The 24330-nt window shown below is 39.5% G+C and overlaps 1 protein-coding gene across 3 annotated transcripts in view; it reads right to left on the reverse strand.

Annotated features, from left to right (window-relative positions):
- Positions 1 to 359: 359 nt before the first annotated feature.
- Positions 360 to 24330, reverse strand: part of LOC307039402 (uncharacterized protein) — a 96338-nt gene continuing 72367 nt past the window's right edge. Inside the window, exons 1-5 of one of the 3 annotated variants that reach the window (XR_013808216.1) lie at positions 3107 to 3365; positions 1492 to 1540; positions 1243 to 1398; positions 1071 to 1163; positions 360 to 689 (exon numbers count right to left, since the gene is read on the reverse strand). Coding sequence is in view for 2 of the 3 variants with exons in the window: in XM_079681445.1 (XP_079537571.1) it covers positions 659 to 689; positions 1071 to 1163; positions 1243 to 1398; positions 1492 to 1540 (329 nt within the window). In the remaining variant the exon portion in view is untranslated. Of the gene's footprint in view, positions 690 to 1070; positions 1164 to 1242; positions 1399 to 1491; positions 1541 to 3106; positions 3366 to 24330 lie in introns of those variants that run through there. The other 2 variants (XM_079681445.1, XM_079681447.1) reach the window with 2 other exon arrangements.

Consider the following 24330-nt stretch of genomic DNA (forward strand, 5'->3'; position numbering starts at 1 on the left):
TGCTGAAATATTTTTATTTTTCAAGTATAAACATACAGTATACAGATATACATGCATACAAATTATAACATCACATTTATGTTATTAATTTTACAAATAGGACAGAGGGTGCAGCACAAACAGTACGAAACAAATAGAGAGCTTTCTGAACATCAGCAGGAGAGGACTCTTTCAAGACACTAGTAAATACTGAAATGAACATTACATTTCCTCTTAAAATGCAAGTTTCTTCGTGACACTTCCAACATAAATGGAATTCTCACTAACCTAAAACATTTAATTTTTTTTAAAACATGTCACTGTAGAGACACAAAATACTTGAACATACAAATGAACAACACCAAATTGAGCTCACTTTCTACACTCTTTGATGATCTACCTACTACCTAGTTTGTTTTTTAGTCCATGTATTTTGGCAGAGGCTTGGTCTGGCTGTATCTTCATAACAACCCTCTGGATAAACTCAAATGAATATTTCATTTCCAGAGTATACTGAAGACTGAAGCAATATATTAGTCCAAGAAGCATCGCAAAGCCACATCTTTCAGGTTGTGGAGCACAATTGTCTCCTCGACCACAACTGCCACATTGAAGATCTGCTGAGGAAAGGCATCCCATTCACCTTCGTAGCCTATGAGTAGACCAACTTGCATCACCTTCATGGCTTCCTCGAGAGTGTCTCCATGAGCCTTAAAAAAGGAGAAATAAAAGTGAGCTCAGTGTACTACAAGTACTTTTTCTCTACAAAGCTAATTAAGAAGCTTCTGCTATAAACATAGAAGCTAAAATCTACAGTTCACAGTGTAAAAGTGCAATGTGATGGAACATCATTTCAACCGCCTCTCTTTTCACAGTTTGAGCTTTATATTTATTTATATTATTTAATAGTTACGTTTTCTTGCGTTTTTTGTTTATATTAAATGTATCATTCTTTATTGCAATTATTTTAGTTAAATTAAGGTAATTGTAAACATTACTTTTGAAGGAAACTTTGGGCACAGGGTGATTTGGGTTGATTTATTTTAAAATGTACAATTACATAAAGTAATTCAAGACAGTTATGATCTTACATCACACATCCTGATGACATTTTCCTGATTTTCGCCAGACATGTAGTGTGATAGTCCCAAGAGAGCAGCAGTCCTCCTCCTCTCATTTGTGTCCTGCGGGACAACAAATGCAGTGGGATATAAACATTTGTAGCAAACAAATGGTGGCCAAATTATGGTCATCACCACTTACATCTTTCTCAAGGCAGTCCAAAAGGCCTTGTAGTGCCGGCTTCTTTCCAGTCCTGGATGCACCTTTGTAGACCTCCAGCAATGCCAGGCCATCAAGTCCATCCAGAAACGATGAAAGCAGGTCCGTAGTGACAATTCTCTGGAACTCTGCCTGAATCTGAGGAGACAGACATATAGAAAATATTCTACCTACAGTCTGCAACTGTGCATGTTGCCTTCTCATTGTAACTGGAAAACCTGCACAACTTACAAGTCCACTTCATCCAGTTGCAGCAAAACGGAAATCTTTGAAAATCTGTCTGTAATAGAGAACACACATTTAGGTACATTATGAAGCAGGCCTTAATAAAGTAATAAGAACTGAGAACATGACAAAGAATAAGATGCACACAATTACAACAGTCACGTTGCCCATAAACTACAAGCCTTGGCTTTCACAATTACAATATTATCCCTGAATTCATATGATAAAGACTTAAACAGTACTTCATTTAAATAAATAAACAACTTGAAATGTTCATCTTTGATTGATGAGGCATATTCAATCTAATAAATTCATGGGATGCATGTAATAATAACAGGGAAAGGTTAGTGTGCATCCACATAGAGCATTTTTGTGTCTACGTGCATGCCAAATATATCAATGAAAAAACTATTATTTGTTTTAACCAAACTTAAAAGAAATTGTACAATGGTTGTAATTGTTGATTATTTGCTTGCAGTTATTTTCCATAGACTATTCAGTGGATTATTTTATTTTTTTAGTAATAACTTGACTACCTCTGAAAGCAGAAGTTTAGGAAAAATTATTGTTCATGTATAAATATTATTTATTTTATTATAATATAAATATCTAACAATTACAACCATTGCACATCTTATTTATTATTGTGGGTGAACAGTAACCTTTCCCTGTGTTATAATTACATACATCCCATTCATTTATTAGATTAAATAACAATAATCTCATCAATCAAAGATCAACATTTTTAAGTGCCTTGAGCACCGACGGTTCCTGCTGCTAGAAACGGCTGATATTAAGACACTTCAGTGCGCAAGTCACAGAACGAAATGCATTGTGGGACATGTAGTTTATGGGCACCATAGGTCAATAAAATAAAAATAAATATGTTCCTTTCTTTTCTATAAAATATTTTCTAAAAAGCATAAATACAAATTTGTCTCCATTTCAAGAGTGGAACATAGCATTTGTACACAATATAAATGCTATTTCTGAACACAGTTAGCATTTTACTCGTTCAATGGCGCGAGGCACCCCCTCTGTATCTGGGCAGGTTTAGCGTGAGCTGAACCAGAAAAACGTTGCAAGGATAGAATCACTTTAACACTTGCTCGGCCTTAACAAAAAACAATCTTCAAGTCCCCTATACTTATCCACAAATGACATCCATTTCAAAGCAATGGCGGGGGCTAACAAGCTACAATTCTTAGCCGAACAGAGAGCCGGGACATGGCTAATTACTGGCAGGAACAAACACAACCTCACCGAAACACGTTAATTTAGCTTAAATATTTAGCCGAACAGAGCCGGGACACGGCTAATTACTGGAACGAACAAACAAAACCTCTCTAAATTAAGCTACAAATATAGGCAGTTACCATTTAAACCTTTTAAAAAATCATAAGCGTCATACATAATAGTAAGAATACTTGAAACTTATTTATTAAATAAAAGTTTAGATAATCATAATCCTGTAAAGTTAGCTTGGTTAAACGACATTTTCATAACACTGCCCTGAAATAAAATCTCTTTTATAAACATTCAAACACCAGTTAGGTGTGGATTTAACTCCATTTAGCTACTTTTCGTTTTGCCTGAAACCATTAAATATGCAACCACTCACCTGACTTTGCCTGTCCGTCAGTGGTTCATCAGCCGAAATCACTGTCATATCGCTTCACAAAAACTTATTCATCCGCCGCTTAGCTTTTCGTAGTCATCAATCTGTCCGGTGGAAGTTCTTCTTTTGATAATGGCGAATCAAACTCTGTGGTTCACTTGCTGTATATCGTAAAAAAATAAAAAACTCATGTCCCTGTTAAATGCATTCAATTAATGAAAACAACTATGAGACCGGGACTATTTTCACCGGGCAGGAATATGTCAACACTACTGCTATGTTAAGAGGCCATGGAAAGTTTCAGAACATTATTACACATCACAACTCACTGTTCAGTCAAATTGACTTCATAGAATGTAGAGCTCATTGAACTGGCTTACAGAGTTGAAATAATAACAACTTATGAAATTAAGTTGAAATTGCATAAATTGATATGTTAAGTGAAAGTAACTTAAAGACAAAAGTTTCAATAACTTAATGATCAAATCCTTTTTTACAGCGGCTCCATAATATAACTGGCAAAAATGTAAGAATTTCATGCATCGGCCTACAGTGGGAAAATGGTTTAATCTGTTTGAATAGAGTATAAATATCAAATATCACTACTTTTCTTCTAAATGAAATGCTGACATTACAAAATGCATGGTTTAATGTAATGTAAACATTTACATTATTATCATGATTATTTAATATATAAAGACTATATTTTCAAATGCTCTTCAAAGCAGTTTCTGTCAACTAGGAAAGGCAGCATCATTTCTGTATTTGTGAATGAAGCGCCATCTCCTGGTTAAAACCTGAAATTGAAAATCTGGCAACGCCCTCTTGGAAAATAGTGGGAGGGCTTAACATTCCAGGTCGTAGGCAGGAAGCTGTAAGCTGGAGTCGGAAATGAAGTGCTACATCTGTATTACACCAGTCCAGCTTTCATCCAGAACATACGTTTAAGGGGATTGTGAAATCTCAGCTTATTCGTTTCAAGAGAATCTGTTCCACAAATTTTGAGTGGGATGCGGCTACGAAAATACTGGTTATAGCATTAAAAAAGAGGGGTTACTCCAGATCATTGCTGCGCCGGAGTCGGTCGACTGTTTTTGGAGAATCGTCTTCGGCCATTTCTATCATAAGAGAATTGGTGGAGGATAAACTTGTGTCCAAACTTTCTGCCCTTTTTCTGTTCAGGCTAGTAGACTGGTAAAACAGAACTTTAATAGGATAGTGGGACAACCCTGGGTCAGTCGGTGAAGTTGATTTTGGCGTTTAAAAGGAATCAAAATTTGAGGGACCTTCTGGTCCGGGCAAAAATCCCTTCATTTGGGTCCCGGGTCCGACGGCCAAGTTTGCCCAAGTCGGTGACAAATCCTTTATAAAAAAAATGCTTTGGATCATTCCAACTGCGTGTACTGCATTAAATGCACTAGATGTGGGATTTTGTATGTAGGGGAAACGCGTAACACATTGAAAGCCTGTTTGTCAAATCACAGGTACACAGTTAGGATGGGTGGGAAACAGCCTACCCGTCTGGTGAGACACTTTATCAGGCACGGGGTGCAGAGTATCCTTTGCGGCATCAGCCACAACCCGGATTGGGCTACGGGGGATAGACAGCGGGCAGAGAGGTTGTGGATCAAGAGACTTGATACATTACATCCTACGGGTCTCAATATGGATCACAGGGTGTGAGGCCGAATAGAACTCAGAAGCTCACAAGGAAATACAAATAATGTCATTAACCTGTTACCAGGGGCGGATTGGCCATCTGTAGAATCTGGAGAACCACAGAGCGGCCAGTCGTCAAGGGCCGTTGACGGCCGGCCGGCCCTTTAAAAAAAATAGTTTAACGTCATCATTTAAGTTGCGCTGACGGCCGACAGAGGGCGACAGCGGCCACTAATGCAGTTGTGTGGTTCTTATCTGTCAAATAATCACACACAAAGAAGAAAAAGACAGGCCAAACGAAGAGAAGGGATCCCCAGGAAGTGCGCCGCACTCTGATGAGAATATTCGTTGTGGCCAAACGGCAGTACTACGCTTCTACTACACAGTAATACCATAGACTGTATATATAAATGGACGTAGGGTCTGTGACGTCACCCATAGGATTCTGCAGAGTTGCCGAGAAGCCATTAGTAGGCGGAGTCGGCCACTAACGGCTCGACAGTGACATCAGAGTTCAACTCCCGCCTACTCCAAATAAGGGCAAAGAGGCGGAGCCGAGGCGGGACCTGCTGCCACCGAGCTGAAAGTTCCAGAGCTAGCTGAAGCTACCAAGCTAAGCTAACATTCTCCCCATCTGCACACTGCCGTGGCATTTCACGTTTCTAAGGTAAGCGGACTTGAAACTATTCAGAAAAACTATAAATAATAATCTAAGTTATTGACTTTTTAGCATAATACTTCAGAATCTTAAAATCCCTTAACGTTTGTATGCAGTTGTGCTAAATTCAACACTGGAATCAAGCAAATATTAATATGTTTGCATGATATTAGTTATTTATATTTTGATATCACTTAACTATACGTTTAATACATTTAAGTCAAGCTAAGGTAAATGTGATGGTAGCTAGTTAGTGCTCTTACCTGTGAGGCCTCCTCCAAACAGCATAATAACCAGACTATCATTAAAACTAAGTACCAGTTCTAGATCCTTGACTTTAGACAAACAATTCAAAAGAACACATGTATTTAAAGACCAATCTTTATTTGAATGTGCCTCTTAACCTGATATTAAATACAGTAATAGTATTGACAATCTAAAAAAACTGAGCAACTCAACAGTCAACATTATGTTTCTTATTGTCTAAAGCATTTATTATTTTCATTTTCCCCTCTCATATTCAGTGTGGACGGATTGAGACAGCGTGGTGTCCAGAAAGCTGCCGAGACTTCAGGGAGAAACCTCTGTGTGATGGACGTCCTGTATGTTTGTTTGGCCCTTGAGAGGACTGAGGGTCTTTCCTCTGCGAGGAGGACCAGGCCTGATGGAGGAGCTCATAGTGGGCAAAGCTGATACCAACTGCACAGGCCTAGTCTGTCACGTTATTTGACTAAATGTGTTTACTTATACATTTAATAGGTTTACACCTTCTGTCCATATGTGCTTTTTATTTAAAACATTTGATTAACTTTTGGTTCACATTTCAATAAATTGTATTTGTATTTGCACTCCTTTTGTCCATTATTCTTACTGAAAATGTTAGATTACACATTCACATCTGACTGAAGATTGGCCCCATTTATTTGTGATGTTGCAAACTCTGCGGTACAAGGTACAAGTGATGTGAAGCTCATAAAGTGAGGCAAATAGAAATAATCAGCTGATGGAGTGTAGATGTGGAAATAGGTGCATTTGATCAGCTGACTGTTTTTACATTAAAAGTAGTTTCTTAGTGTACTGGTCTTAAAATCTCAGAGCATCAGCTTTTAATGTTCCTCTTGGATGTTCTTCTTGACCCTCAGAGAAGGAGAACATGTCGTGTCTTTCAGGCATGTCCTTTCCTAACAAAAATGACAGGAAACATCCATCCATCCATCTTCTCCCTCTTATCCGTGGTAGGGTCGCGGGGGTAGCAGTTCCAGCAAACTTTATTTTTCACATCAACCAGCTCTGACTGGGGGATCCCAAGGCGCTCTCAGGCCAGCCAAGAGATATAGTCCCTCCACCTGGTCCTAGATCTACCCCTCGGTCTCTTCCCAGCTGGACGTGCCTGGAACACCTCTCTAGGGAGGCGCCCAGGTGGCATCCTAACTAGGTGCCCGAACCACCTCAACTGGCTCCTTTCGACGCGAAGGAGGAGTGGTTCAACTCCGAGTCCCCCCGGGATGACTGAACTTCTCACCTTATCCCTCAGGGAGACACCAGCCACCCTGCGGAGAAAACCCATCTCGGCCGCTTGTATCCGCGATCTCGTTCTTTCGGTCAAGACCCATCCTTCATGACCATAGGTGAGGGTAGGAACGAAGATGGCCCGGTAGACAGAGAGCTTTGCCTTCTGGCTCAGCTCTCTTTTCGTCACAACGGTTCGGTAAAGCGACTGCAGTAGCGCTCCCGCTGCTCCGATTCTCTGGCCCATCTCACGCTCCATTGTTCCCTCACTCGAGAACAAGACCCCGAGATACTTGAACTCCTTCACTTGGGGTAAGGACTCATTCCCTACTTGGAGTGGACAGTCCATCGGTTTCCTGCTGAGAACCATGGCCTCAGATTTGGAGGTGCTGATCCTCATCCCAGCCGCTTCACACTCGGTTGCGAACCGATCCAGTGAGTGCTGAAGGTCGCAGACCGATGAAGCCATCAGAACCACATCATCTGCAAAAAGCAGTGGTGCAATCCTTAGTCCACCGAGCTGCAGACCCCCTACCCCACAACTACGCCTCGAAATCCGATCCAGGAAACATAAAACATATTATTGCAGAACAAGTGTGTTATTTATGAAAGCGGTGTGTTTGTGTGTTTAGGGGCTGTAGATATAATTATTTTGTAATTGTAATGTTTTTTTTTTATTTCAACAGTGAGCTACAAAGACAATCAGATTATGAATGAACAGTATGAAGTTCATCAACATTGAAATATATGTTGTTATCAAAATAATATTTAACTGTTATCAAAACGTAGTGCAACTGAAGAAGCTTGCTCTGTTGTCTCACTGAAACAATAACTCAATAATAACCACATTTTTTACAGACAATATTGAGAGATAAATAGTAGCAGTTCTCACTATGTGTTAAATATCTTTGCCTTTAATACATTAAATTAGAAAGCTGACAAAATCATATTGCTTGTTAACATCTAAATGTAACTTTTTGCATGGAAAAAACCCTCAACTTAACTGATGTGTAGGTGATCTAGTATTGTTTAATGGAATGTATATCAGTGTATTCAAGTCAATACTTCATTCATTTAAACCAATATATTTCTTGATTCTTTGTACAGTATGAAAAAATGAGCCTTTGTACCTGTGCTGAAGTTCACTGCTGTGAGGAGTCCAGTTCTGTCTCTCACTCTCTGGTCCAGCCTGTCTGCATCACCTGGACACCTGAAACAAACAGATATATATGTAAAGTACCATGTGTACAAACAATATGACTGATTCTCTTCTGTTGAATATGTTGGATTGTGTATTGTCCGAGTCAGGGTCCTTTTTTATTTTACTGTAACTTTGGAAGTTGTGTTACCAAATGCTTGCTGTTTATTTGATATCCATTTGGTAATGCAATTCATAAAAACAACAAGGTTTGGGTTCATTGTAAGTGTAAGCTCAATAATGAACTCCAGCTCAACCAACCATATTGTAATATCTAAGTAATCACCTTGAAATATGACATTCATAATTGTAATATACACACATCTTATTGTGAGGTTGATTTCACATACACTACTTCGACATTAGCTTGTCTACATACTTGAGCACAGCCAATTTAAATTAACCTTAGCGATGCCTACACTTCCTACCTTCATAATAAAGGATGACCTTATTTTATCAACCTCAAACCGAAGCTCTTTGTTCTACAGTATTATCCCACTTAACACTTGTCTATTTCGTTTTAACCTTTATATATACATTTTATGATTTTAACTTGGAGGCTACGATTAGCATTGTTAGCACCGATGTAGCTACCACTCGCTTACACGCTAACCCAAGCCTTAAAATCCATTACGTAGCTGATTCAAATCATTAACACATAAATAAAACACTCAAATTTCACTTACCGCAAAACCGCATTCATGCACCGTCTGTTTTAGCCGCAGAGCGAGTCACAATAATCCGATATATAAGCATGAAGAACAAACAACCACGGCCGGCTTCAAGTTGTGTTTCCTGGATGAGCTGAACAGGCAGAGTCCCTGTAGCTTCACGGAGCAGCTAGCAGAGAGACAAGATGCTAGCAGCAGCAGTTACTTGACAGAGCCGTCACTCAATGTGACCACGCCCTAATATATGCATAACTTTAAGGCTTAATATTAATTAAACAGATGAGTTGTGAAAAAATTCACCCCCCCAATCCATATTCATGAAGGGGGGGATCTTCGAATACAGAGAATATGGTTTTTTGAACCACGATGTAAACATGTTTATTTCTGCTGTAAATGTGGGCATTTTAAAATGGGGGTCTATGGAAATTGATCCCTTCTGCAGACTGCTCCTACTGGCCACTAGATGAACTGCAGTGTGTGGGACTTCCGTATTGGCGTCCCGGCTCTTCCCCAGGGTTTGCCGCTTGAGTAATACACATACATATATATAAAAAAAAAATGCTGATCCTCTCTAAAAAGGTTTCACTACAAGTAATGTTTTGTTTTCGGATGGACACTATAATAAAAAAATGTTTACTACAGATGTAGCGGTTCATTTCAGACAGTTTGAAACGCGAGGGCCGTGATTGGTACGTGATCTGCCCTCGCTCAAGGGAAAACCTCCAGCTTGACTTGAGACCGCCCCCGTGATAGATACATGTAATTATAATGAAGCCAGGTGCAATGGATCATTGATCCACCAGGGGGTGCAGTGGGGTTCCACACTGGAGCTCATGTGAAATAAAGTCAGATACAGTACGCTGGATGTACAGCGGAACTTTGTTAAGATCCATATGTCACAGATATCATACTCTGTGCTAAATAAGAGACATGTAATCATTTACAAAACATCACCATGTTGTTATTTAACAAAATAATGTTGTTTAGTTGAAAAAAACGAACAGGAGGAAATGCAGCCCGGCTCTCGATTTTTAATCCTAATTTAATCATCATCTTCACCACGGTCATTTATGTTTATGTTCGCCGAATTGACATGAAATCACTGACACATATGAATATACTGTATTCAACTTCATTAAAACTTTATTAACGTGCCTAAACTCAGTAATTCACTAAAAATATTTATATTTTAATGGAGCCTCTCGGCAGATCAGGATCCCAAAGCGCAGCGGAGGGATCCTGATCTGCATGGCGGGTGTTATTTTCCCCATAAGGAACAAGTCGCTGCCAATTATCCCGCTTATTACATGGCCACATTCTCAACAAAGTAACAACATGACTCCCAGTATTAATTGAAATGCTTTTATGGATTTAGAAAATGTTTTTATTGATTTAAAAAATAGTTGTATTGATTTAAATTGACATGCATCCGCTAAGAAAAATAGTCCGTTGTTACCGTTTTTTAAACAGTCTGAATGAAACGGCAGCTCTCAGCTGTGTATTTACACAACTAATGGCCCATCAACCACAGCTCTCTCCCCCCCCCCCCCCTGATCTTTCTTCTCCAGCAGCTAAATTAACTGTAGGTCACTCTGAGTGACCATAGACTGTATGTGACAAGCTTACAGTTAGTGACGTAACAACACCATAAAAGCTGGTGGGTTGAAAGCAATACGGGAGGTAAAAATAAATAGAATAATTGTGATTCATTTATTGTGGCTTTTATGTTTTTAGGTATAAAATGTTATGTAATTCAGGCTTATAGTTCACCCTTCTCTAAAAGCCTTCAACAATGACAATATTCATAGTAATTTAATAAATCCTTCCAACACACATTGTAAAAAATAGCCTACTGTAAGTTAAGAAATCATTCCAATATGTACATCTTCGGATGTAACAACAATAACATTATAAATAGTAACATAGCTGAACATGGTATTTCACATTTAGCTTTGAGTGTTACTGACCTGAGATGTTTTTATTACATGAATTAAGGTAACTGAGGCTTTTTAACATACAGGGATGCAAACTCATCAGGTATGAACAAGGTGACAAGGATCCGAGCCCCCGGCTCCCCCACCCCACGGAATATCGGCTTTAAAATGAGGAATAACAGAGGATATTAACAGAACAACTAAAGCATTAGTGTTAATAATAACAGAAACGCCAAAGAGTCACATCTAATAGAAATATATAAAAGCATTTATTTTAAATTGTGTAGCAGTCAGTTTATAATTTTGGCAGCACTGTCGAGCATTATGAAAATGTATTTTCATGCCTCTGTGCAAGGCTTAGTCTTTCTATCTTTATAGCCACTGGTGTAAAGTAACTAAGTTCATAAACTCAACAAGTACTATACTTGGGCACAATTTTGAGATACTTGTACTTTATTTAAGTATTTCAATGTTTTGCTACTTTGTTCTTCTACCCCACTACAGTTCAGAGGTACATGGTGTACTTCTACTCCACTACATGTATTTAATACCTTTAGTTACTTTACAGATGTGGATGAATGATGTGAAATATAATCAAGTGTTAAATCAGACTTTAGTTCCACCTGGAGTAAATCCACAAGCTACCCTGCAGTATACAAAGTCATTCAAACTAGCTGCACCTTTACCAGCTTTGAGAACACTGTCATGATCAATCATTATAAAACATATCATATATATTATTCTGAAATAGACCAATCTGCACAATGACTACTTTTACTGTCGCTACTTTCACTATATTTTGATGATAATACTTTTCTACTTTTACTTGAGGAACATTTTGAATGCAGGACTTTTACTGTAACAGGGTATTCCTACACTCTGGTACTTCTAATTTTACTCAAGTACAAGATCTGAGTACTTCTCCTTTTACTCAAGTACAAGATCTATGTGCTTCTACTTTTACTCAAGTACAAGATCTGAGTACTTCTCCTTTTACTCTAGTACAAGATCTGAGTACTTTTACTTTTACTCAAGTACAAGATCTGAGTACTTCTACTTTTACTCAAGTACAAGATCTGAGTACTTCTCCTTTTACTCAAGTACAAGATCTGAGTACTTCTACTTTTACTCAAGTACAAGATCTGTGTGCTTCTACTTTTACTCAAGTACAAGACCTGAGTGCTTCTACTTTTACTCAAGTACAAGATCTATGTGTTTCTACTTTTACTCAAGTACAAGATCTGAGTACTTCTACTTTTACTCAAGTACAATATATATATATACTTATAAAACGGACAAGTCAAATCAAGCAATCTGATTGGTTCTTAGCCGTGATATACTCAGCGTATACCACGGGTAGAATTGTAAGTTACTTTTCACAACAAGTCAGTATCCCTCCGCGTCTGAAAAAAACAGTATACCGTTGGGCTGAAAAGCAAACTGCCTGCACCTAATTACCTTAACACTAGAACCGCCAGAGGTTTTTGTATAGGCCTACCTAAACCTGTCAAATCCCACTATTAGAATGCAATTTTTAACAACATAGGGTGCTACATAACACACTTTCAGGAAAAGTCAGGGACTGGGAGACTTTAATATTTTATTGAAAAAAAGTTACATTGCACACACACAACACACATCACACAAATTGACCCGATTGGCGGTTCTAGTGTTAAATAAACTCTAGGGCCGGGACTCGATTAAAACAATTAATCTAATTAGAGGCTTTGTAATTAATTAATCGAAATTAATCGCATTTTTAATCACATATAAATATTTGACCTGAGAACAGTGATAAGCAATTCTTTTCACATGGATTTTAGTATACCATTGAATAATGACTGAATACATAAGCTTAAGCAACAAAACATTGTTTATTTTTTTCAAGGTGGTACTTAACCAAGACCAACAGAAAAGGGCAATATTTGCCATAAAGTGTAGCAATAGCATATTTAGGACTATAGTACATTTCAGAGATTCAGGTAGCCTATAGGTAGGTAGACCTTCTGTAAACTATAACACTTTGTTTTTTAAGTAAAACACAATACTTTCAAGTACATTCAGAACATTGGAAACCCTGACTATTAGAGAACATCTCTCTGTTGCTTCAGAGGCCATAACAGACTTTGTTGATTTACCAATAGTTGATTTAAAAAATCTAATCAATTTCAGTCCAACTCTCTCAATAACCTTGGCCAAAACAATAAACAGTTCAACATAAAGTGCCAGTTGCTCCAACAACGTAATAAATAGTTCAACATAAAGTGTACCATTTAAAATAAAATAAAAAAGTGCAGTGATTGACCTCAATCCCTCCTATTCTTCCAATATCCTGATGAAAAATAAAATCTCTCTGTTGCATAGGCCACTGTTTGATCAACGCGAATTGGGTGTGGGTCCTTGTACTCCGAGTCGGGCTAACGTCCACGCTAGCTTCCACGCTAGCTGCTATATGTTTTGCATTGAGGTGATACTTGAGGCTTGATGTGCTGCGGTGATATGCAAATTCCTTTTTGCATAATTTGCAAACAACCGTGCTCTTATTGACGCTTCCATCCGTCCGTTTTTTAAAACAAAATGTCCCATTCACGGGGCCAACCAAAGCGGTCTCATCAGCTTCTTCGTTCATGTTTGACAATCGTTCACTGTGGTTTGTTGTTGTCTGAAGTCAGGAACCTTAGTTGGTGCTCCAGTATAATCGGTACCCCTGAAACTCATCCAGTGAGAAACGTTCCGCGGTGCAAAAATAAGTGCGATTAAAATGCGTTAATTTTTGTTTAATTAATTAATCTTAATTAAAGCATTAAAGTCCCGACCCTAATAAACTCACTAATTAATTAAACCAGTTCAATACGCATTATTCTTATTCTTATCATTCTTTATGAGCGATGAAGTAGTCTTAAAATCAGATCTGTTTTTTAAATGAAATCTAACGGCAGGCAGTTAGCTCTGATCACCTATGATAAATGCGCCACACCTAATCTGGCCATTCAGCCACAGAGCTCCCTCTATACAAATCAAACTGTAGACGGTGTGAAAGCACCTATTGTTTTAAATAATGGTCGGAATGTGACCTGTGAGCCTACTGAATTACCGTGGGACAGCACATTCTAAACTAAATTGTTCAATCAATAAAGTAACATCTTATCTTATCTTATCTTAATAATATCTTCATATTAATAATAATAAATCATACAGTATGTGTCCGAAAGGGAGCAGGAGGAAGCAAACACAAAATACAAAAAATATACTGCATATTAAAGCAAACGATTGTAAAGGTAAAAGTATGAGCATAACAAATAAAGAAGTGTAATGTAAACATTTACATTATAATTATGATTATTTCATATATAAAGACTATATATTATTGAATTACAAGATTAGATATACTTTAGTTGATCTAAAATATTGATGTGTTCAAATGCTCTTCAAAACACAACTGAAAGTCCATGAAACTTGTCTTTCTGTATTTGTGAATGAAGCGCCATCTCCTGGTTAAAACCTGAAATTGAAAATCTGGCAACGCCCTCTTGGAAAATAGTGGGAGGGCTTAACATTCCTCTATACTGGTCTTAGGCAGGTCGTAGGCAGGAAGCTGTAAGCCGGAGTCTGAAATTCAGTGCTACATCTGTATGTTCAATCTGAATTTTGAGAAAAAAGATTATTAATTTACCCCTTTTAGGAGTGTATGCTGCAGGGTAGCTTGTGCATTTACTCCAGGTGGAACTAAAGTCTGATTCAACACTTGATTATATTTCACATCATTCATCCACATCTGTAAAGTAACTAAAGGGATTAAATACATGTAGTGGAGTAAAAGTACACCTTTTACCTCTGAATTTTAGAGGACTATAAGTACAAAGTAGCAAAACATTGAAATACTTAAATAAAGTACAAGTATCTCAAAATTGTGCCCAAGTATAGTACTTGTTGAGTTTATGAATTTAGTTACTTTACACCAGTGGCTATAAAGATAGAAAGACTAAGCCTTGCACAGAGGCATGAAAATACATTTTCAAAATGCTCAACAGTGCTGCCAAAATTATAAAGTGACTGCTACACAATTAAAATAAATGCTTTTGTATATTGCTATTAGATGTGACTCTTTAGCGTTTCTGTTATTATTGACTGCTGCTTTAGTTGTTCTGACTGCTAAAATCCTCTGTTATTCCTAATTTTAAAGCCGATATTCGTGGGGTCGGGGGGGGCTCGGATCCTTGTCACCTTTTTCATACCTGAGTTTGCATCCCTGACTACAGTTGCTTTAGCATGTAGAAGCAAGTAAGCCTACTATTTGATTTGTTTTAGATAGGCACAACATGTGTCATATGCAGACCTTATTTTCCTGTTCCATGTTAAAATAAACAATTTTCAGTGGTAATTTTATTTTTTTTGGTTATGGAAAATTATATGAAAATCATTGGTGAAAAGGTGTATGAACGCTGATTATCACTTATTTTCAACTAGATGAAAAATCATTTCAAAAACAAACAGTATACACTGAGGAGTTATTCCCTTTAATATGTTATCTGTATTAATTCCGCTGTTAAGAAGCATTGGATCAGTGGATGCGCTGCAGCGTCCAATCAGTGACGGGTACACAGTAAGGGGGCGAGGCGCTGAGGATTTCACTGAAGGATGGTCTGGTGGTTCCTCGGTTATCACTCCCCGGTATCGGTCCTCACTCCTCGGTCCTCCGGTACAAATGAGAACATGGATTGCTCCTTAAAGGTGGGGTAAGTTTAAGAAGCCGGCTTGAGATACACTTTTTGTTATATTCCATGGAATGCTCTTAACACCCCGATAACAATGAATATCTTAAGTACTTTGACAAAAAAATCCATGAAAAAATTGAATCTGTGGAAGCCGTAGTACTGTAAAAAGCATGACCAATCATTTTAGCCGGCCCGGCTAAAATGACTGGATGGCCTACCTGCCTGTCAGCCTTCCATCTGTGCGCAAACTTACCTCGTGCCCTCATTGGTCATGTGCGCGTTCGTGTGTGTTGGAGGAGGGGCTCTGCAAGGAAGTGGCAGATTTTTTTCGGCTGTGTATTTTGAAATTCTACCGCACTCGAGCTGGTTTCTCCAAAATTACCTACCCCACATTTAAGATGGCACACCAGAACTTCTGGTGATAGCGAGGATCGAGGAATGAGGAAATAAGAGACTTGGCATGCACCCCATAATCACAAAGGCAAGACACAGCTGGGGAGGGCAGGAAAAAACACAATGGCAGCAGGTGAACACAATCACACAATCACACAGGCGGGAAAACAAAAGGAAGTCGTCAAACAATACAAGGAGAAATGCATTTTAAATAAAATAGGACATAAAAACTAAGATCATGCCAACAATGTTGCCATGTCATTGTTTGATGGCCTATTCTTGCAAAACAACTGCTTGGTCCAAAAAGAGACACTCAATGCAACCAACTTTTTATCTTTCATAAGCTTAACATGATATGTTTACACTCACCCTCACAAATCCCACTCCTCATGCTATCAGTGATGCAAATTAGTCGCTTTCCGGCGCCTCCCGCTTTTTTAAGGACGATTTGGGTGACTTGTGTAATTCGTGGAGAACCGAAGAGTTTTCGTTTTCGTTTGGGGGGGGGGGAGTCAACTTCTCACTTCAAAAAAGAAGAAGAAATCTAAATCGCAAAATAATTAAACGAGCGAGTGCCTGTTTTTCCTGGCCAAGGACTGGTTCCTTGAACACAACACAAGCGTAACGTGGTTATGTCTCGTCTGAAAGGAGTCTAAACTAGAGTGCAGACGGAGAGCACCGGAACGCCGCTCCAGCTCTTCAAATATTGCAGTACCCATAAGGAGCCGTACACATGCCGCAGTGTTTGCGTGGCTGTGTCTTTAGTTGTAAGCACAGTGGCGATCTGTTATTAGCATCTGGTTAGCTAGCTATGCTGACGAATTTAAAGAGCTTTACTACAACCAGGTGGAAGAGAGCTCTCTCCTGAGAGGCTCAAATAACCTCAGCTCAGTGAGGTTAAGGCACACCTTGATATGATCATTATAATTATTAATGAGACATTAGAGACTAAATGAAAAACAGGTATAAAATACTATATGACTGTAACAAAAAAGTTGTTAAAAATAACAAGAATACAGTTTGAAAGGTGATTTGTAAAATATCTAAAAAGAAAAATCTGCTTCCAGTTCTGTTTCAAATGGGTGTTGAAAGATGTATCCATAGATCTCCTCATGATGCTCTCAAAGTGCACCAGATTGATGCTTTTAACTTCAATATTTAAAAAAGAATCTTCCCGGGGGAGCATGCCCCCGGACCCTCCTAGAGGAGGTTAGGTCCACCCCCTACTTAAATCATGTTCACATGGATACTAATTACATTTGCACACATCTTGTGTCCATATCTTTCTGTTTTGGTGGTCATGCCACAACGTGCACATGCATGCATGCGCAAGTCATGGTAAGATATCTGCTTGTTCTTTGCACAGCATGAAAGAAAGGCCAAATGAATGGACTGTGATTTTAGTTTTTTTAAGCAGAGGTTGAGCTCAATAATTTGTACGGCTCTCGGAGGATGTTGTAAAAATTGAAAGGAAAAAGGTTCCCCACCCCTGCTGTAAATAATAAAAACCCTTGATTTATAACTTAACATCTCTGTCTCCAATTGATCTGAGTATATTATAAAGAATAGCCAGTTAATTGAAGCATTATAGCACAGGCCTTTGTCAGATGGTATATTACGCTGTTTCTTTCTGCTTCGAATAGTTCTCTCTTTTTTCACCATACCTGTGTTTGCATCACTGTGCTATATTCTATCCAATTCAACCAATGCAAGCACAAGACATGTACCGCTTCGGGTATTTGCTGTCGGACAAATTAGCTTGGGACTTTTTGGGACTATTTTGGTTTAGTAATAATTGGCCTTCTGTACAATAGGCAGTCATCCTTGAACCATGCTGATTCGAACCTCAGTTTTATTTTTGTATTTTATCACCTAAATCAGGGGTTCCCAAACTTTTTCAGCATGAGACCCAAAACAGAAATGTTGTGGTCCTAAGGGACCCAAGCTCAAAAAATGTTATGATTTTCCATAATATCTACAGTTATAAACAAAGAATGCAACACACCATGAATTTAAAATGTAAATGAAAATATTTATTTAATTATAAAAGTGCATTGCAGCAATTAGGTTTCTCACCATAACAACCTTCCCTTTGAGCTTGCCCAGAAAAAAATAAGGATCAAAGCAGAAAGACGAAACATGGGACGTGCAGTCAAGTATATACAGTACACATTTCAATTATACAATTATCAAAAGTGCAATATTAAGTTTGTCGCTAGCTCAAAAACTATGTACACACCATTTTAAACTATTTTAAATGAACAAAGAACAAACATGTTGTAAACAGAAAGGGACAAAACACTAACTGAAGTGCAGTGAAGTGTATTCAGTTAATCACAGGTGAAACCAAATTTAAATTATCAGAAGTGCAACATTAAGTTTGTCACTAGATCAAAAACTATGTACACACATTTTTTAAACACTTTTAAATAAACAGAGCTGTTTTAAAACACTCAGAGACAAATAAACTCCAACACTTGGCAACTGATTAACTTTTTTGTTGTGGAGGCTGACTTGATAGGATGCCCTCAGTCCCCCTCTGTTCCCTTTGAATGCCTGAAAATAACAGAGAAGATATTATCATTAACATTGCTGGGTTATTGGGTGATTTTTAACACCAGCCGGCGTAGGCTGTATACCCAATGTGGACCTGGCAACCGCATTTATAGCGCATTACATTACATGTTACTTGTTAGACGCTTTTATCCAAAGCTACTACATACTCAATAGGCTACTGTGGGGAATCCCCACGGAGGGATTTTGACAGGGTTGTTGCACAAAAGACCCAAGCGCGCACAGAAGAAATCTGAGAGCAGACATTTCACGAGCGCACAGAAACAGCCTGAGTGCAAGGAGAAGGTTTAAACTGGAACACAGGAAACCTGTAAGCGCAGCAATATATCTGAGTGCAAGCGTACAGTTTGAGCAGAAGCAGAGCAAATCTAAGCGCAAGCAAGCACTATTTGAGTGTGAGGACAGGGTTTTAGGGAAAGAAATACATATTCTGAACGTGAAATCAATAAAGTATGCTCTCAAATTTAAAGACCACGCTCTTGAATAAAGATAGGGAATAACCCCCATATGTATTCCTATGTGCATCACACTGCAGCAGTCACGTCCGTGCGGCTGATACTTTGTCTCGCTTTCCTTCTCATACTGCCTGTCACTTTCCCTCTAATCTTCCTGTGGTTATTGTTTTTGAAACACCGCTCTGTGCCGCTACAGAATGGACTCGCGGGAGCGAGTAGAGCAGGGGTTCTTCACCTTTTTGACCTTGAGGCCCAATTTTTATAGTACAAAGTGGCCCGGGGCCCATTAAATATTAACACTGTATAGGTTTAATTGACCTCATTCTCGGTTTGATTTGTATTCAATAATAAACCAAATCCACTAACTGTTTAACAAGCAAAAACCTTATCAAATAAAATGACATGATAAAATGGGATCATCACAAATACTTTTATTAAACATGTGTATGTAAACCTACACATACTGTATCAAGACACCGAACAGGCTGATAATTCCTGGACCAAATCAAGCTGTGACAAGAAAAAATGTCAAGGATCAAGTCAGGCTTTTAAATAATAATAAAAAAGACCAATATTAGGATTTTACTTTAAATTAATAAAAAAAAAATATATATATATATATATATATAAATAATCAATCAATCAATAAAAGGGGGTGATAAAATAAATGCATTCAAATAATATAAATCTATTTTTAAATTAAATAAATAAACTAAATGAAATTGAAATAAAGTGCAAATGAAACTATAGCCTTATAATCTGCAAAGCTATTTGAAAATTGCTTCAGCAGTCTCCATTTTTGCATGGCAGAACCAGAATAATCTTTATATCTGTGACAAATGAACAATGACACAAATAATAACAACAATGAACAACAATAACAACAATAATACAACTCCCTTTTTATCTTGACCTCTTAATGAGACACTTGGGCCTGCTTCTGAGACATAATCAGATCCAGTCTGGGTGGAATGGGAGAAAGGCTCACTCTCAGAGTAGACTCCAGTGTTGCTCTGAGTCTGTTTCGGGCTTTGGTCTTAGTTGTGGCCACAATGGAGAATCCTGATTCACACAGGTACGTAGTTGTGAATGGGAGAAGGAGTTTCACAGCCCTCAGTGCAAGACATGGGTACTCCTTTGAGACAGCAACCCAGAATGAGCCCAGATCCAGTTTGCCCCACTGCAGCTTTAAAGTGCTGTCAGTGGAAACGTCCAGAAGCTGGGATTCCAGGTGTGAGGGCAAAGCAACATCATTTGCAGTGGGATCCACTGAAAATGGGTCCAAAATCCACATGTTTCCCTCTCTGGGATCCTCAGGAAAGTAGTCACCAAATTTCTCTGCCAGTTGTGAGAGGTGCTGGGAGACTGAGTCGCTGATCTTCACCTGAGGGGAGTTTTCCAAAATGTCAGACAAAAGTGGAAACATGTCCATCCTATTTTCCTGGGCCCTCTTGGTCCACAAAGCAAGTTTCCTCTTGAAAGCTTCAACTTTGTCTGCAACACAAAATATGTTGCTGTTTCTTCCTTGAAGTGAGGTGTTCAGTTGGTTCAGTAGTGAAAAAATGTCACAGAGGTAGGCAAGTTTTGCTGTGAACATTGTGTCAGCATAGTAATCTACAAGATTAGATTTTTTCTCACTGAGAAAAGAGAAGACCTCATTCCTCAGTTCAAACAAACGATTGAGGACCAGTCCTCTGGAAAGCCATCTCACTTCACTGTGATATAGCAGTTGGACATGATCTGCTTCTATGTCCTCACAAAGCTTAGCAAAACATCTGGAGTTCACAGCATTGTTTTTAATAAAGTTTATGGTTTTCACACTTACATCCATCACCTGGTGGAGGTCTGGTGACATCTTTTTTGCTGCAAGGCTTTCACGGTGGAGAAAACAGTGTGTCCATTTAGCTTCTGGTGCACGATCAAGGATCTGTCTAATGACACCATGATGCCTGCCAGTCATTGATGCTGCACCGTCACTGCACACCCCGACACAGTTCTGCCAGTCCAGGCCGTTCTCAGTGAAGTAGTTATCCATGCAGCGGAAACATTCCTGAGCCGTAGTTCGTGTTGGTAGCTCTCCACAAAACAGTATGTCTTCGTGCAAACTACTGTCCCAGCGATAGCGAACAAAAACAAGCAGCAGTGCAGCATTCGTGACATCCGTGGACTCGTCTAATTGCAAAGAAAAAAAAGGGCTGCTTTTTATTCTTTCTATAAGTTGATGCTGTATGTCTGATGCCATGTCCGCGATACGGTGACTCACAGTGTCGTTTGAGAGTGGGATGGTCAGCAGCTTTTTTGCAGCGGCCTCTCCGACCATCTCACGGCACATATCAACAGCGGCAGGCAGAACCAACTCCTCCGCTATGGTGAATGCTTTCTTACTCTGTGCCACACGTCTGGCTACGAGGTAGCTCACTTTCAATGCACATTTAGAGTTGCTTGTCAGTGACACGACAGACCTTTTCTGCATCTGCAGCCCACTTTCCTTCCTCTTAAAATATTCCACCGGCTTTCCCACGAGATTCGGGTGCTTGGTCTCTAGATGCCGCTGTAGTTTTGAGGGCTTGAGGGCTTCGTTGGACAGCATTAGCCCACACTCCACACACTGGGCTTTTGGCACTGCCTCTGTTCCTCCATGTACGAAACCGTATTTAATGAAGTCGAGATTGTATTTCCGTAAAAACTTTGTCTTTTGGGTGGGGGGGTTGGCAGGACATTCGTCTTCATTTTTTCTTTTTAAAAACTTCTCCATTTTTGCCGCTTCATCTATGTGTATTGGCGCTTGTTAACAACTGAGTGGTAATAAAGATACATTGACAAAAAAAAAACCGCCACCACGTGGTTGAAAGCTGCACGCAGTCTCGCGGCCCTTGCGGCCCACAGGTGCAAAACTGAAAGTTTTTTGTGGCCCTCTGGGGGGCGCTGGCGGCCCAAGTGTGGGCCGCGGCCCTATGGTTAAGAATCACTGGAGTAGAGGACGCGCGAGAGCGCGCAGCTGGCGGTCCGCTCCAGGGCTCAGTCTGCATTTCATCCAACTTTCCATTTACGAAACAATTTAACAACAGACCCTGACAAACTCACAAAAACACAAAACAAATGATTAAAATAAGTGACTTACTTTTCCACCGTCAAAACACTGCTTCTTGAAAGACTCTTTGCAGATGAAAAAATCCTTCGATTTGTCCCGATGCAGAGGATGTTTTGTTTGAAGATGCAGGTCCAATTTATTCATTTTCAAGCTTTCGTTACTGAGCACCTCTCCACATAAAACACACTGAGGCCGCTCTTCTCCATTTCTAACAGCTTTTGTGAAGCCAACGTTTAAAAACTCCTCTTTGTATCATCTTTTTGCCATCATGTACGATCAGGATTAATCAACAGACAATAAACGGACAGCGCGAAAACTTTCGCGGGGGACGCGTCAGAGCTGATACAAATACAATCTTTTATTTTTAGTTTATTTGTATTTAGAAAATTAAATCATTCAATATACAATGCTATATTGCATAATTTCATTTTCAAAATAAAAAATAAAATACAAAAATTATTTAAAAAAAATCTTTGCAACGCAGCCATCAGCTCTGACGCTGCGTGTGTGGAGCAATGCATTTAACTGGCAAGCCAATCAAAAGGGGTCCGCGACCCATTTTGGGTCACGACCCTGAGTTTGGGAAAGGCTGATCTAAATAAATGTAGACGCAACCAGACTACGAATATTGTCTGGGTGTCACTATCTTGCACGCAATGCATCCTGGTCCATGAAGACCAGGGGTGCCCAACCAGTCGATTACAATCGACGGGGAGATTCCCAGTCGATCGTGAGATGTGTCTAAAAATAGAACAACAATATTCAGTTTTATCGTAAATGTCCTATAACATAATCTTCCTGTGCCAGAATAATGCACTTGAACGCATCAAAGCTTCGTGATTGGCCGGCGTGACCCCATGTTTCGGGGCGTTGCTGGTGGGCAGTGGGCAGTGCACTAGTTCGCTGACGTTGTCCGTGTCAACAGGAGTGACAGTCAGCACACACACAAGACCGCAGAAGCAAAAAAGCCCAAAATATATAATTTTCACTCCGATTGGGAGGATGATTATTTTTGTATCTATTCCAATTCAAAGTCCATCTGTCTCCTCTGCAATGTGAGCGTGGCTTTATCGAAGAAGGGTACTTTAGGAGCGGCATTTCAAAACAGTGCACAAGCGCTACGAGACGGAATTCCCTCCTAATTCTGCCCTGTGAGGGACCTGAAAGGACAGCTAAATGCACAGCAGTCCATTTTCATCCGGCCCAACAACAAGAGCAAGGGTTATGGCTAGAAAGGATCCATCTTGTGTAAAACTTGCGAGAGTTAGCAAGTCAGGTGGCTGAATGTTTACGTTTGGCAGGCAGCCTTTCAGTTACGATTGCTAAAGAGCAACTTCCAGGTTAAAGACACCTGTGAATAAATGTGTAGGAAAATGATGTATAAACTAGATTTTCCCAAAAATATACATAAATATACACTACAGTGACATCTGGCGTCGTTTTTGTAAGACATTTTTACTTATGCATCAAAAAAGACTCCCCACGTGACCTCCCGCGTGTGACGTAACAAAGGGGAAACAAGGAGAAGAGCGGCTGGTGTAACGTATTAATAAACATGGATCCCAATGCTAGTTTCGACACAGAAGACACAGAAGAAGTTGAACATGTATATTCGAATGCATATGACGGACCACAACCTTATAATTATGAGCCTGCTAGGCGTCGAAGAGACCAGGAGCAGCCAAGGATTAGAAGAAATAACGGCAATCGGAGAGAAATTGAGCTGTGGTGTGAGGAGAACCAGTGGAGAACTGGGCAGCTATCTTGGTGAGGGACCGGCGTTAGCTACAGGATGTTAGCTAACGTCACATCACAACATTGTAAAGTTAGCTTTCATATATCAGGCTATAACTAAAGTAGCATTGATAATATAGTAACGTTACTGGCTGGACTGTTGATACTGATCCATAACAGAAACTAATGCGCAAGTATCATCCGTATCTCGCGTTACCTAATGCAAATCCACACTACGTTACAGTGCTTTACCGGAGGGGAGAGAGAGAGCAGGGAAGGAGGGAGGGGGGGGGGGGGGAGAGAGCAGCAAAGGGGGGGAGAGAGATGTAATACGGTTTCCTGATAAACGTTACCTAATGCAACTCCACACTACCTTCGGAGCTGTACCGGAGGGGAGAGAGAGAGCAGGGAAGGGGCAGCTATCTTGGTGACTGATCGGCGTTAGCTACAGAATGTTAGCTAACGTCACATCACAACATTGTAAAGTTAGCTATAATATATGTAAGGGATAATGTGCTGCGACCCGCTCATTATGGGGAAAAGAACACCGACAGGCTGATCAGGAGCCCGACGCGAAGCGGAGGGATCTAGATCGGCATGACCACATTCTCAACAAAGTAACGTTATGACTCCCAA

Source organism: Notothenia rossii (assembly GCF_949606895.1).
Source record: "Notothenia rossii genome assembly, chromosome: 1".
In the NCBI taxonomy this organism is placed as follows: Eukaryota; Metazoa; Chordata; class Actinopteri; order Perciformes; family Nototheniidae; genus Notothenia; species Notothenia rossii.